The 13,896-nt window shown below is 46.9% G+C and overlaps 1 protein-coding gene across 3 annotated transcripts in view; it reads right to left on the bottom strand.

Annotated features, from left to right (window-relative positions):
• SLC7A8 (solute carrier family 7 member 8) overlaps positions 1–13,896 on the bottom strand; it is a 49,437-nt gene that overhangs the window by 7,514 nt on the left and 28,027 nt on the right. For 2 of the 3 annotated variants that reach the window (XM_037129290.2, XM_053654854.1), the window contains 4 exons: positions 6,649–6,774; positions 4,676–4,829; positions 3,950–4,073; positions 2,462–2,565 (listed from right to left, as the gene is read on the bottom strand). In XM_037129290.2, the coding sequence (XP_036985185.2) occupies positions 2,462–2,565; positions 3,950–4,073; positions 4,676–4,829; positions 6,649–6,774 (508 nt within the window). Of the gene's footprint in view, positions 1–2,461; positions 2,566–3,949; positions 4,074–4,675; positions 4,830–6,648; positions 6,775–13,896 lie in introns of those variants that run through there. The other variant, XM_037129291.2, reaches the window with a different exon arrangement.

Here is a 13,896-nt window from a genome sequence, read left to right as displayed (position 1 = left end):
ATATTCACATGCAGTTGTAAGAAACAATACAGAGCAATGCTATGTATTCTTTACCCAGTTTCTCCATTGGCAGCATAACTACAAAACTACAGTACAATATTATGGCCAGGATGTTAATGCTTAAGAGTGAATTTTAAAACATTTTCTGTTCTTTTTCTTGTATATTTGTTTAATGACATTTTCTTTTTCTAAAAAATTTTGTTTATTTATTGTTAGAGAGAGGAAGGGAGGGAGAAAGAGAGGGAGAGAAACATCAATGTGTCATTGCCTCTCCAGTGGCCCCCTACTGGAGACCTGTCCTGCACCCAGGCATGTGCCCTGGACTGGGAATCAAACCAGTGACTCTTTGGTTCTCAGGCCAGTGCTCAATCCACTGAGCCACACCAGGCAGGGCTAAAAGTGATTTTTTTAAAAAAGAAATTATAACATAAAAAGCAGGCCTTCTTCCCCTTTCCTCTCCTGAGAGAAGACATTACTACAAACTGTTAGGCGTCATTTACATATTAGTGTGAATTATACCACTTCTTTTTTCTAGAATTTTGTAGGGAAAGGAGTGCCTCAGAGGTGAGAAGCAGGGGATGGTGTGATGAAGACAGAAAGGCACAGAACTGGCGTACTGGGTGTTCCGAAGAGAACGGTCATTTACTTTGTAACTTGTATATGGGGGAGAGTGAAGCTAAAAGCAGTAGCTCATCGGAAGTGTGGGGGTCGATTATGGTCCCGAGTGCCCAAACGCATCACCATCAGCTGCCATCACCAAATCCCTAGGCTAGTGTCCTTAGTTTCATGCAGCCACATGGCACTGGCCTCCACAGTGCAGCCTCATGCACCCAGCTGATACCCAAGTGTCCTGTCGGCCTCATCATGCACATGGCCAGGGTCCCGCATTCACAACCCTCCTCCACAGGAAGCCGGGACCAAGTGGAGTTGTCCAGGTCCAACAGCATTTGTAAGTGTCAAGTTCACAAGAGACAATCCTTGCCCAGCTGGCTGACAACAGAGGAGACAATGACAGTAAGCATGACACACACCCACACACACTCCTACTCCTCAGGAAGGATCGTCTTCTCCATACCCCCAAAACACAAAACACAAAAGTGTAAGAGAAAGAGAGAAGGAGGCAAGGAAGAGGAAGTAAGAAAGAAAGGAACTGGAAGATGAGCAGAGGAGGCCTGGTGGGTGAGCCGCACCTCTGAATCGGAGGCTGAGTACACCAGGCCGCAGCTCCTGCATGCACACATCGCTATACCACATGCACGCAGACCACTCCTTGGCCTGCCTGAGGGACAAACCCCACTCAATAGTGACTGTAGCCAGTCACTCTCTTCCAACAGATCCCAGAGAGCCTCATGGGTCATTGCTCTTCCACTGCTCACCCACGGCTGGGGCCTCCAGGTGGCCACTGCTCCTGTGTAACACGCACACGAGGTTGCTGTGGATGTGTCATGGGGTCCCGGAGAACAAGGGACACCCACATTCCCTCTTTCCTGCCCTGGGTCCTGAAAACATGGCACTCTTTTGTCATTTTATGGGAACTCCTCCCTGATGTGATGGGTGGCTTTACAAGTAGCTGAATTCAGGGACATACTCCTTTGCTGTATCTTGTCAGTAGGACTGTGCCTTGGGTACTGAGGGGCTTTCTGAGAACCCTGGGAAGACTTCTAGAACCACACTGATAGAAATCATCCATCATCTGCTGTTCTTACAGCCCATTCTGGAGACAGCAAGAAGGGGTACCAAGGAGGTAGGTCCTGGATGTGTGGAGGCAGGAGATGGGGACTCCTGGGCTCCCTTGAGCTTCTGGCTTCCCTGAGAGGGATGAGGGACATGGCTTTAGGCAAATGCTTTCCTTTTGCTCTTCCCCAGCCCCCTCATTTCACACGAGTGAGTCCACCTGGGTCTCCAGGATGGTTACACAAAGACCTCCCACAGCTGCCTGTTTGTGGAGCAGAGAGGAGCCAGCACCTGCAGGGCGCCCAGAGATGATCCTGTCCCACCTGCAGTCTGGTCCCAGAACTCCCCCGGGAGGCCAGCCCAGAGGCCCCAGGCACAGGTCCCCCCCAATCCCTTTCAGAGTGGGGTTCCTTTCTAGCCAGCACAGCCCATTTCTAGGAGAACGGAAAAGGAGCTCTGGAGTTGCAGCTGAGACAGTCCTGCCACCAGACACAGCCCCTGACCTGGGACTGCTTCAGCTTCCTGCTCCAACTGAAATGAGCTGGGATGGGGCTTTTCACCACTTCATGTGAAGGCACATACATCAGAGGTAACCACGTGAGCAGCATACACCTCTCTGCATCTACACTGATACATGCGTGCCCTCAGGTGAGCAATCGCCCCCTTCAAGGCCACTGCCCAGGTGTCCACACAGGCCCCGCTGACAGAGACAAGCCCCCACATATACACAGAGCTATATACACAGCAGAGTGGCCCTTGGCCCAGAAAGGACCCAGACAGCACTCACCGGGAGGAGGTGAAGAGAGACCCATTGACTCCTCCAAATGTGGACAGGGCAACAGAAATAGGCATGATCCAGGCCATGACCCCTAGGAGCTTCTCTCCGAAAGTCTGTGAGAGAAAACAAGGAGTAAGTGGAAAAGGAGAGGCTACAACCCTGCACCTGTCCATCACTGCTAAGAGTGCTCCCTCCCAGGTCCATCCTTCCTAAGTCTCTGGCTTCTCCTGAGAGGAGGTGTGATGAATGGCTATGATCTATCTGGCTCCCGTCCCACACCAACACCTCCAACAGCTGAGGGAGACAGTGTGTGATAAGAATACTAATACTGCTAATAATGAACTAACATTTGTTATCCTTGATTTACAGATGAAGAAACTGCGGCACAAAGCAATTCAGTGGATGGCCTAAGATCACACATCTAGGAAGTGGCAGGGCTAGGACTGGAGACGAGCCACGTGAGCCCAGGCCTCGCTACACGATACACCATGAGACAGGCAGGTTGGGGCTCCCCTCTCGGCGCAGCATTCAGGAACTGTAAGACCTTGAGCAAACTTCTTAATTTTTGAGCCTCAGAATTAGAGAGGAATTGTAATTCATAGAGTGAGAATTTCTAAATTCAGAGAAACAAATGCTATTGAGGGAAAATGGTAAGAGGCTATTATGTAGGCTGAGAAAGAAAAGGTGGTGATGCCATAGACTAGTGTTGGTGTATAAGATGTCAGGGAACCTGCCTTTCTATATTCTCTGGGCCAAGTACACACTTGATTTATAGCATATTATGGGGACGGGTTTAGAGTAGCCGTCCTTCTGGGGAAGCCTGTGGACCAGGCTGCTCTGGGACATGGGAGGGCCTCTTTCTTTAGTCTTCAATAAGGCAAGTGAAGATACCGTTTGACAGGGTGAGGTTAAGGACCAGGGGAGGCCAGGTGAGGGAGTGACGTGGATCCCAGATCTTTCCTGCATATCAAGGACCCCAGAGCCTCGGTCCTGCAGGATCTCTTTCCCTAAAAAGCACAACCCACTCCTACTTCCTCGTCATTTATGACACACACTCTTCCCTAATGAGGGAAGGAGTCAGGCTGCTTGATTTTTCGAGGTGGAAATGGAGCGGGAGAGAAGCAGCATGTCTTGTGCAAGATGGCATCTTTCTGGGGAGAAGCCTGTCTCCTTTCTACAGTCATTGCATTCAGAGTTTAAAGTGCCCTAGATAAGAAGTTGGCAAACTTTTTCCGTAAACAGTCAGAGAGTAAACATTTCGGCTGTGCAGGCCATACAGTTTCTGTGGCAATTACTCAGTTCTGCTGTTGTGGTTGTTCTAGGTACGACGTGGCCATCAGCTTGCTCCTGAGCACTTGAAGATGTGGTTTCCGTCCTAAGGACTTGGGATAACTTCCAATTTCACAAATCCATGGAACAGAGGAAAGCAAGGGTAGCTGAGTAGGCAAGTCTATGCCAACCTGCCTAGTTTGAGGGGCTGTGAGTTTGATTTCTTACCACAGCGACTGCATTTGATGCCAGCAGCTCCTGGGGGGACATTGCAGTGACATAAGCGACATTGGCAAAGACATACACAAATGTGACCAGTGGGATGGAGATGAAGATGGCTCTGGGAAGGTTCCTGTAGAGGGAGAGGAGGTGAGAGGGGAAAGGCGTGGCACCTGGGACCACCTGCCTCACCATGGGGTCTGGGAAGTGCCTTCTGTTTTTCTGCATGAAGCTGACCTTCATTCCTTCTGTGATTTCCCCTCTCCCTGGAGGGGTGGGAGGAGGAATTTTTCTCAGTATGGGCAGGATAATTTAAAGGAATTATCTAGACAGCTTAGGCTGGACATATATTCCATAGCTACCGATCTCTTCTTCACCATCAGCTCCACAATGCGCCCTTTCCCCTGCCTCAAGACATAGAGACCACCTGTCCCCAAACGGGAAGATGCCTGAAAACATTTCATTCTCTAAGGTGGTAGTGTTATCTCGGCACCGTTTTCAGCCTTTAACCTACTCTGGTAGTGTCTCCGGGTCAGCTTTCTTCTCCTAACAGAGTGAAGGGCAAGAGGTCTAAGTTCCTGGGTAATGAGCTGCTTTTTCAGGATGGATGGGTCACAATTAGAATCGGGGCTGGGAGGAGGAGAAATGGGCAGTGGACCCCTGGTTCCCCCTTGCCAGTAGCAGGTGCCTTGGCCTTTCTAGGAAGAGAGAAAGGGCTGGGCTATTTCAACTCACTTGTAGGGATCAACAAGTTCCTCAGTCACATAATTAAGAAAATTCCAGCCTCCATAGGCAAAGGAGCCCTGGAGGAAAGCCAGTGCAATGAGGCCGATGTTGGGTTCTTGGAAATTGTCAAATGCATTCTTTGGCTCCAGCCAGAAGTATTCTCCTGTGGACACAAGGGGCAGGAAGCTGCTCAGAGAGACCAGTCCGAGTCCTGGCTGCCCCTAGCCTGCCTGGTCTGGCTTCCACCACTCCCTGCGGCAATGATTCAATTCTTTGTCTCATCTCCAGTACACCCCATGCATTGGGGAAGGGGGACCAAAAGGAGCAGAGAAATACGACTCCGGGACCTCCCAGAACCTGGTAACCATTACTCCAATGGGGCTCAGGTTCAAAGCACAGTTCTGAATGTTCTTTCTTTTTTTAAAAAAGATATTATTTATTGTGGCTCAGTGGGTTGGGCGTCTTCCCGCAAATGGAAAGGTCACTGGTTTGATTCCTGGTCAGAGAAACAGGAAGCAAGGGAGAGAAACATCAACGTGCAAGAGAAACATCAATCTGTTGCCTCTCGCACGCCCCCAGCTGAGGACCTGGCCCATAACCCAGGCATGTGTCCTGACTGGGAATTGAACCAGTGGCCTTTCAGTTTGCAGACAATGCCCAACCCACTGAGCCAAACTAGTCAGGGATGAATGTTCTTTTTTTATAAGGCAAAGTTACTTGGAAGGAAAGGCCAGAGGAAGGCCACCAGGGACAGCAGGATAACCTGGGGGACTAGCAGGGTAAATTGGAACTGGCTTGCTGGGATTTGGAGATGCAGGATTAGGGCCCTTGTCAGTCTCCTCACCACTTTCCCTGATGTTTAAGTTTGTACACGTTCATAAAGAAAGCATCAAGAACAACAGACGCTCAAACATAAGCCTCCATAATGCTATATTAGTTTAAGCCTGTCTGCTCTCCTTGTCAACCTCCAAATGTTTCTTTCTGAGGTGTGTGTTTAGTCTCCCCTTTTATGGTGTAGATTCCCTGAGGACAGGGGTCCTTTAGCAAGGAGCTTTTAAATTTTCTTCCCAGCCCTTAGCATAGTGTCCTGCACACAGAGGTCTCTTGAGAAAGGTTGCTGACTGAGGTTGTAACGAGACACAGTGGAACTGCTCATACTTTACTTATTCATCTGTAACCAACATGGAGACAGCAATAAGGAGATTAGAGTGATCAGGAGAAAGCACTGGGGCCAGATTACAAAAGACTCTATTTTTGAAAACACAGCACAGTGATTTCCTTATGTCTAAATTCCTGAAAACAGTAAAACCTCCTAAAGAACTTAATCCATATGATTAAAATAATCATGGACATTTTATACAGCAGACTTTTAATTATGTTTCCTGGAGTAAAAATCCAGGCACCCCATTCTGCTTTCTGGGCTTGTGGGCGGGTGGGAGGTCTCCTGCTGGTCACCCGACTTTCTCTAGGAGGCAGTGACACTGGGCAGAGCCTTGTGGTGACACGGGTCCCAGGGAAACCAAATACAGACTTAGGCTTGGAAAGGACCAAATCTGGTGGGGAATGTGGGCAGGGGCCCAAGAAATGCAGAGCTCTCTCTTGTAGAGATTGCAGGTAATTTAAAAACACATAAAATCTCCTCTTCCATCCCCCATTTTAAGTATGGATGAGGTACAATGTAAGATGCAGGGAGCTTCCATGGGGTTGGGGCAAGAGGGCAATAGGACCCCAAGGACCCCAGAGATCTGGGGTCTTCAGAGCCCAGCATGGGAGGCCTGAATCTGCTAACAGGCAAGGTATGTTCTATTTCCTGTGAAAAATGGTTTCTCTTCTCCTTTGTCAAGCAAGTGAAGAAGAGAAGTCATTTAAGGCCAGAATTGGGAAATCTCAGGGTGTGTACATACCCAAAGACAGTATGAGGGGGTGTGTACATGCAAGGGATGGGACATTTGACAGGTTCCTATTGTTTCAATGACACTCACCTTTGCAGATCTGTACAACCCCCATGATGATAATCAGGGCCAGGGCCAGGAGCTTCCCAGCTGTGAAAATGTCTTGAACTCGGGTGGCCCACCGCACACTGGAGCAGTTGACCCATGTGAGGAGCACTGAAAGGAAAGACCCCCAAACAATACCCTCAGGGGCCATAAAGAGGCTGCAGGATGCTCTCTGAACAGGAGCAGAAAGCCTCTTTGATCCTGATGATGGAATTGTAGCAGATGCACCAAATATCCTGCAAGCTCAGCCCCAGTGTGTAGAAATTTTGGCTAGGTTAATGGGGATTACATGTCTCAAATCTGTGCTCAGAAGGTGCCATGGCCAGGGCTGGAAGCCAGAAGTAGGCATGGAAGTGTGGGTGCTAGCTTTGCGGGGGGGGGGATCAACAGCTGATCAGGGCAGCAGTGTGAACTTCGTTTTCAAGTCATTGTATATTCAAGGGGTGTCGTGAACAGCTGGTGGAATCCTGGTTCTCATATTCTTGAGCCTGGTTTAGGGGGCTACAGAGGTTCAGAAGAGTCTTTTGCTACTTAGGTTTATCAAGGTATAAACCTAAGTTTAAACCATAGAGAATAAAATTTATTTTTCTAAGTGTATGATTTGACAAATGTATTCAGCTGTCTAATCACTACCATACTTTCTATATGGAACATTTCCAATACTCTAAAAAGTTCTCTCATGTGGCCCTGGCTGGTGTAGCTCAGTGGATTGAGTGCGGGCTTGCGAACCATAGTATCGCGATTCGATTCCCAGTCAGGGCACATGCCTGGGTTGCAGGCCAGTTCCCAGTGGGGGACACATGAGAGGCAACCATACATTGATATTTCTCTCCCTATCTCCTTCCTTTCCCCTCTAAAAATAAATAAATACAATCTTAAAAAAAAAGTTCTCTCATGTGTTGTTTCTTTGAAATCAGTCCTCTTCCTCTGCTGGGATCCACTTTTTGTCCCTATCATTTTGCTATTTCCAGAATAGCACATAAATGGAGCATAGTATGTAGCCTTTTGAGTCTGGCTCCTTTCACCTAATGTGATGCTTTTGAGATTCATTCACATGTTGTGATATATATATATATATATATATATATATATATATAGTTCCTTTTTATTGTCAAGTACTACTCTGTTATATTAATACATCAGGTTGATTTTCCATTTGATAGCTGATGGACATTTGGGTTGCTCCCAATTTGGAGTTATTACAAATAAAGCAGCTATAAACACTTGCATAGAAGTATTTAAGTAGACTAGTAGTCTTTCAATGTGGTATTCATTTCCCTTCAGTAAATACTCAGGAGTGGGATCTGGGTTCTATGGTAAATGTATAAGGTCTGTCCTCGTACATGTAATATGAAAAAGATATCCAGCCACGTAATATGAAAAATAGAGCCCTGGCTGGTGTGGCTCAGTGGATTGGGTGCCAGCCTGCAAACCAAAAAAGTCGCTGTTTCGATTCTCAATCAGGGCACATACTTGAGTTGTGAGCCAGGTCCCCAGTTGGGGGTGTGCGAGAGGCAACTGATTGATATATCTCTCCCTCTCTTTCTTCCTCCCTTCCTCTCTCTAAAAGTGAATAAATAAAATCTTAAAAAAGAAAGAAAAATAGAGACATTTATTGAAGAAGACAGAAGACACAGCAAACATTGTACACAGAACAATGATGCCTAAGTCCCCTTCAAAGTAGCAACTTGAGACCTCACACAGTTCTTCCAACTGCCATCAGCTGCCCCATTGTATTTTCCTGAATCTCATCAACGGTCTGAAATCTCTTCCCTTTCAAAGGTGATTTTAGTTTTGGGAAAAACCAGAAATCACAGGGCACCAAATCTGAGCTGTAGGGGGGCTGAGTCATCTGTGTGATTTGATGTTTTTCCAAAAAAATTTGCACGAGATGTGATGCATGTGTGGGTGTGTTGTCATGATGAAGCTGCCAATCACCAGTTGCTCATAGCTGCGGCCTTCTGAATCATCCAGATTGTTTCCACAGAAGAATGTTCAAGCTCAATGTGAAATCTGATGCAGATTCATTGCTCTACTTGCTCAGTCATTTTGAATGCAGTGGCCACACAGTACACGTGCTCACTTGATAGCATCTACCACCCCCACAGACTAGTACAGTGAGGTTATCATTGTTCAGACATGCACATTCCTCGTCTGCCAGCTTACATGTTATGCAAACTGTTCTCAGTAGGTTCACAATGGCTGGACTTTTTCCAGACAGACCTTGTATACTAAACTTTGTAAGAAGCCACCCAACTGTTTTCTAAAGTGGCTGTATCATTTTGCATTCCCACCAGCAATGTGTGCAAGATCCCGTTGCTCTGCATCTTCGTCAGCATATACTACTGTCAGCTTTAAAAATCTGGCTATTCTAATAGGTGTGAAGTGGCATTTCAATGTAGTTTTGATTTGCATTTCCCTAGTGACTAATAATGTTGAACATGTTTCCCTGTGCTTATTTCCACCATCTCTATATCTTCTTGGGTGGCATGGGAGGCTTTTAGTCTGTTTCCTTTTCTAGGAGTCATGGGCTCTCAACAGAGATCCCAACAACGTGGGACCTCTAGGCCTGGAGGAGAGCTTAGAGGCTGAGCAGTAGGATAGAGGCACTTTCTGTTTTACCATCACATTCCCTAAGTAACCCATGGGAGCCCTGTGATACAGGAACAGGAGTCTCAACTTCCCGGTGGTTATGGAGTTCTTGAGAACAAAGGGAAAAGGTTAAAATCCTCTTGCTTCCCCTTCCCTTGAAACAGTGACCAAGATGCCCCTAGTTCTCCAAGGTTATAAGTCATATGTATAGAAGCATAAGACTCTTTCTTTCCCCTAACCAGGTCTCTGATTTCACTTAAACAGCTGATCAAGTTCTATCAATAGCTTACCCTGAAACCGTGCATTTACTTTCCAAATATATTCCAACCTTACTAGATTCTGAGAACATTTGGCAGGGCAAGGACCTGACATTATTCTTCTTCTGTAACCTTCCTCCCTACGGTGTCTCTGCCTGGCAACTCCTTCTCATCTTTCAAGACCCAGCTCAAATATCACCTGTCCTGTGAGTTGTTGTTATTCCACTTATTCCTGACAATGTGCCTGCCAGGCAAGCATATCAGCTGCCTTTCACAGACAAGGAACAAAGTTTGTCCCTTCTGTCTCCTATCAGACCACTTTGTTTATATCTAGTTTTGGCACTTATTTCTTTGTATTATAATGATCTGTTTCTTTTTCTCTGTCTTCTTGTAGAGCAGGAGGGTAGGGACTGTGACTTTTTCATGTTTTCAATCCCAAGGCATATCATTGGTGGCTTCAAACATTAGGTGCTCAGCAAATATTTGATACTTGAATAAAGAAGATGCCCCAATTCATTATCTGTCCAATCTCACCTCAGTCTACATATTTCACAATGCATACCAATCCCCTTACTCTCCAGGAAGCTCATCAAAAGGAGACATAATCCTCAATTGGTGTCACAGAGCCAAAAGAGCAAGAGGAAGAATGACTTCGAGAGTAGAAGCTCTTGACTCCTTGTGGAGAGGCTGTTAGCCAAGATTGTGTCATAAGAGGAGAATGATAACATGTTGTTAAAGGGAGGATTTTAAATGCCCGAACAGGAGAACATTTTGTAAATACTAGAATGTTCCAGATGGACTGAGATATCCTAATAAATACACATTTGGTTTATCTTACTCAATTCAATAAGGATCTCAGGATCATGTGCCTGGTAACAATCCAACCCAGATCACTCTAAACAACTAGGCTTCTCCCCAGGGCTCTGAAGCATGCCAGGGATGAGGCTGGGCCCCTGCGCCCCAGGAGTTCAGCAGACATAAGTAATAATGACTAAAAGTAAAGGAGATTGATTTAGGAAAGGAAGGAATATCAGAACACAAAACCCATGTGGCTCAGGGATAGGTAAGAATTATAGAACAAGGAGCAGAGAAGAAAAATTATCCTCCATCAAGGAGAGGAGGGAGAGGGCAGGGATGTGGCAAGAAAGTGCTTGGAGGGAAATGAGGACAGAGCAGGACAACCAAGGAGGAAGGGGAATGTGGCCACTTCCCTGTGAGCTAGGACAGAAAACACAAAATCATCTCTGTCAAGGCAGCCAGAAAGACTCTTTCGAAGAGTCAACTCTGTAGTATCCTGCAGGGATCAGAGATGTCTGAAGGGATATTTGTCAAATAAACTTGACGTATGTATCTTCTGTCTTTCCTGAGCTTGTCCCAACAACTTCACAAGAACCCAGTCCTTGACTAATATTTAACCTTTCCCCTTCACGGGGATCTTTCAGAAATAAAGAGAGAAATCCTGAGAATGAGGTGATGAGACGGGCTGCCTGACACTAATCTCCCTGGAATAATGGCTGCAGGCCTTGTGTGACCTTTTAACGGCAGTTAGGCAAGATTATAGCATGTGACTGAAGAAAAAAAGAAGGTACTTTCAGTCTCCTGGTAGCACAGGTCAGCTTCCCTCACAGCAGGATGAAACCTGAGTCTCCATCCGGAAGGAAAGGTCAGTGAGTGAAGGCAAAACTTGCCAGATGCTTGCCAAGCCTCTGCCCGGCTGCTATCCCGCACCCCTTTCTGTTGCTGACAGCTATGTTCCCTCTCTCTCCCCTGAATTTTGTATGCCTGAGATATAGTGATATCAGGAAAGCTGCATGAAGATGGGGACCAGTAGCCCCTGCAGCTTGCAATGTGAGGGTATCTATCTATCTATCCATCCATCTATGTATCTATCTATCCATACATACATATATGCAGTTGTCGTCTACAAAGTTCCTACACATGCTAGGCACTCTAGTAAGTAGGGGAGTTATAAATAAGACTCAATTGCCCACCCTTAGGAAGTTGACATCCTAACAGGGAAGATGGGTGAGCTAAAGGATGATCACAAACAATGTGGTGATGGTAGAGCTCTTCGTGGAAGCCAGCGGCGTCTTTTCTATAGCACGAGGAGGCCCTAGCAACAGGGAGAATTTTATAATTCTGGCCTAGCTGGACAAAATAATAAAAAGGCATACAACTCTGGTTCTTGTCCATTGTAATCTGGCTGTGGGGGTGGTTGCTGGTTCTCTAAGGGCCCCCATGGAAGCTCAGGCTTATCCATATTTCTTGGGCCTTATCTCCTTTGTTTCCTTGCTTATAAAAGAAAAGGTGAAAAAACTATTAAGAAGATGCTGAATGAAGTCAAGGGTTAGTTACTTAATCTGCCCTGTTTGAAAAGCCTAATGTCAAGGTGATGGGAAGGGTACAAAAAATGAGGCAGACAAGAGTAGCCCCAGTCATCCTGTGCCCTGTCCAGAGCCCAGGTCCTCTCAAGTGCCAAGTAGGAGAGGCAGGCTCAGTGCTTCCTGTGGCCAGTGGGAAAGCTGCAGGACTGGCAGAGAAATGCAGAGCTCTCCTCGGATAGATGACAAAGCAGATCCTGGAAGGTGTCTGCTGTGGAGCGGGTGGGCCAGCTCCTGCCTCCTGCAGAGAGGGCGTCCCTAGCCCCGTCTCAGCTCTGATCCTCAGGCTCTGATCCCTGGGGAGTCACAGAAGCCTTTCCTTTACTTCTTCCCTCTGACTATAGCGCCAGAACTCATGGCGACGGGCAGAAGAATGGCATCCCCAAATGTCAACATCTTAATCTTGTGAGTATGTTACCTCGCATGATGTGAGAAATTCTGCAAATGTGACTAAATTAAGGATCTTTAAATGGGGAGATTATTTTGGATTATCTGAATGGACACAATGTAATCATAAGAGTCCTTTACAGGCCCTGGCTGGTGTAGCTCAGTGGATTGAGCGCGGGCCTGCGAACCACATGATCACGGTTCGATTCCCAGTCAGGGCACATGCCTGGGTTGCAGGCCAGTTCCCTGCAGGCCAGTTCCCAGCAGGGGCACACAAAAGGCAACCGTACATTGATGTTTCTCTCCCTCTCTCCTTCCCCCTTCCCCTCTAAAGATAAATAAAATCTTAAAAAAAAATAAGAGTCCTTTACAAAAGAGGCAGGAGGGTCAGAGTTAGAAAAGGAGATACAATGACCAAAAGAGAGATCAAAGAAGGAGAAAGAAAGACTCGAAGATGCCACCCCGCTGGCTCTGAAGATGGATAAAGGGTCCATGAGCCAAAGAATGTAGGGGGCTTCTAGAAGCTGGAAAAGGCAAGGAAACAATTCTCCCCAGAGCCTCTAGAAGGAATACAGGTTTGTTGACACCTTGAATTTAGGACTTCTGACCCTCAAAACTGTAAGAATAAATCTATAGTTTTAAGCCATTGAGTTTGTGGTAAGTCTTCCCAGCAGCAATAGGAAACTATACAGAGCCAAACTCCCTACAGAAAGACCAGAGAGCAAGGTGCATACATAGCCTTAATGAGAAAAGCTTTTAAAGAGCAACCAGGCAGCACACACCAGGACCCAAAGGAACCACTGTCCAAAAAAACACCAAGTGGAGGGAAATGGTAGGGATCTCTACAAGTGGGCAATGAAAGTGAGGTCACCATTATGCTGATCTAGTTGGCAAATTTCCACACCACATGGTAGCATCCCAACTCTTCCTCACCCTCCTCCTGTTAGTGGTACCTACGGTCACTGCTACCAGTGCCGTTCTAGCCTCTGAGTCGGCTACCTGAAGACACTGGCCAGGTGGCTCTCTGGGCAGCAGGAGGTAAGATGCCACTGTGGCAAAAAGAGGAAGACTAAGGTGGCTGCTCTTCAGAAACCAACAGAGTCATCATGTCTATCATGCTCAGGGCTTTGAAAATAATTTTCCACAGGCAGACTTGTCTCTCTGCCTTGTGTCCTCTCCCCTGGGCCCTTGTCAATGTCACCATCACATTCCTGGGAACTCCGGGAACTCCATCTGGATTTCTCAGTCTTGCTGACTTGCCCCTTGCTCAGGAGTGGGCTGGAGGGAACCTGGAAAGCCTTGTTTTCCTTTAGAATTTTCAAAACCAGGCCTCTCCTTGTCTTTCAGAAAACAGGCAGTAGAAAGGGTGAAGACAGATGGTGCAGAAGGGAGAAGAGTGAGTCTGAGAAACAACAGCAGGGAGGAAGGAGGGGGAAGAGCGACGAAGGGGAGAGGAGCGGACAGAGAAGGGGTGGGGTAAAAGACAGAGAGAGTACAAGCCACAAGCGAGTGAGTTTGGGCAGCAAAATAGAGTGAGAAGAGGCCAGGATAGAAAAAAGAACATGGAACATAGTAAGCAGGCAGCTGCTGAAAAGGGAAGCTAGTGATACTACTTT

Source organism: Artibeus jamaicensis, unplaced genomic scaffold (genome assembly GCF_021234435.1).
Source record: "Artibeus jamaicensis isolate MK-2021 breed Jamaican fruit bat unplaced genomic scaffold, CSHL_Jam_final contig_887, whole genome shotgun sequence".
Taxonomy (NCBI): domain Eukaryota; kingdom Metazoa; phylum Chordata; class Mammalia; order Chiroptera; family Phyllostomidae; genus Artibeus; species Artibeus jamaicensis.
This window is presented reverse-complemented; position numbering and strand designations above follow the sequence as displayed.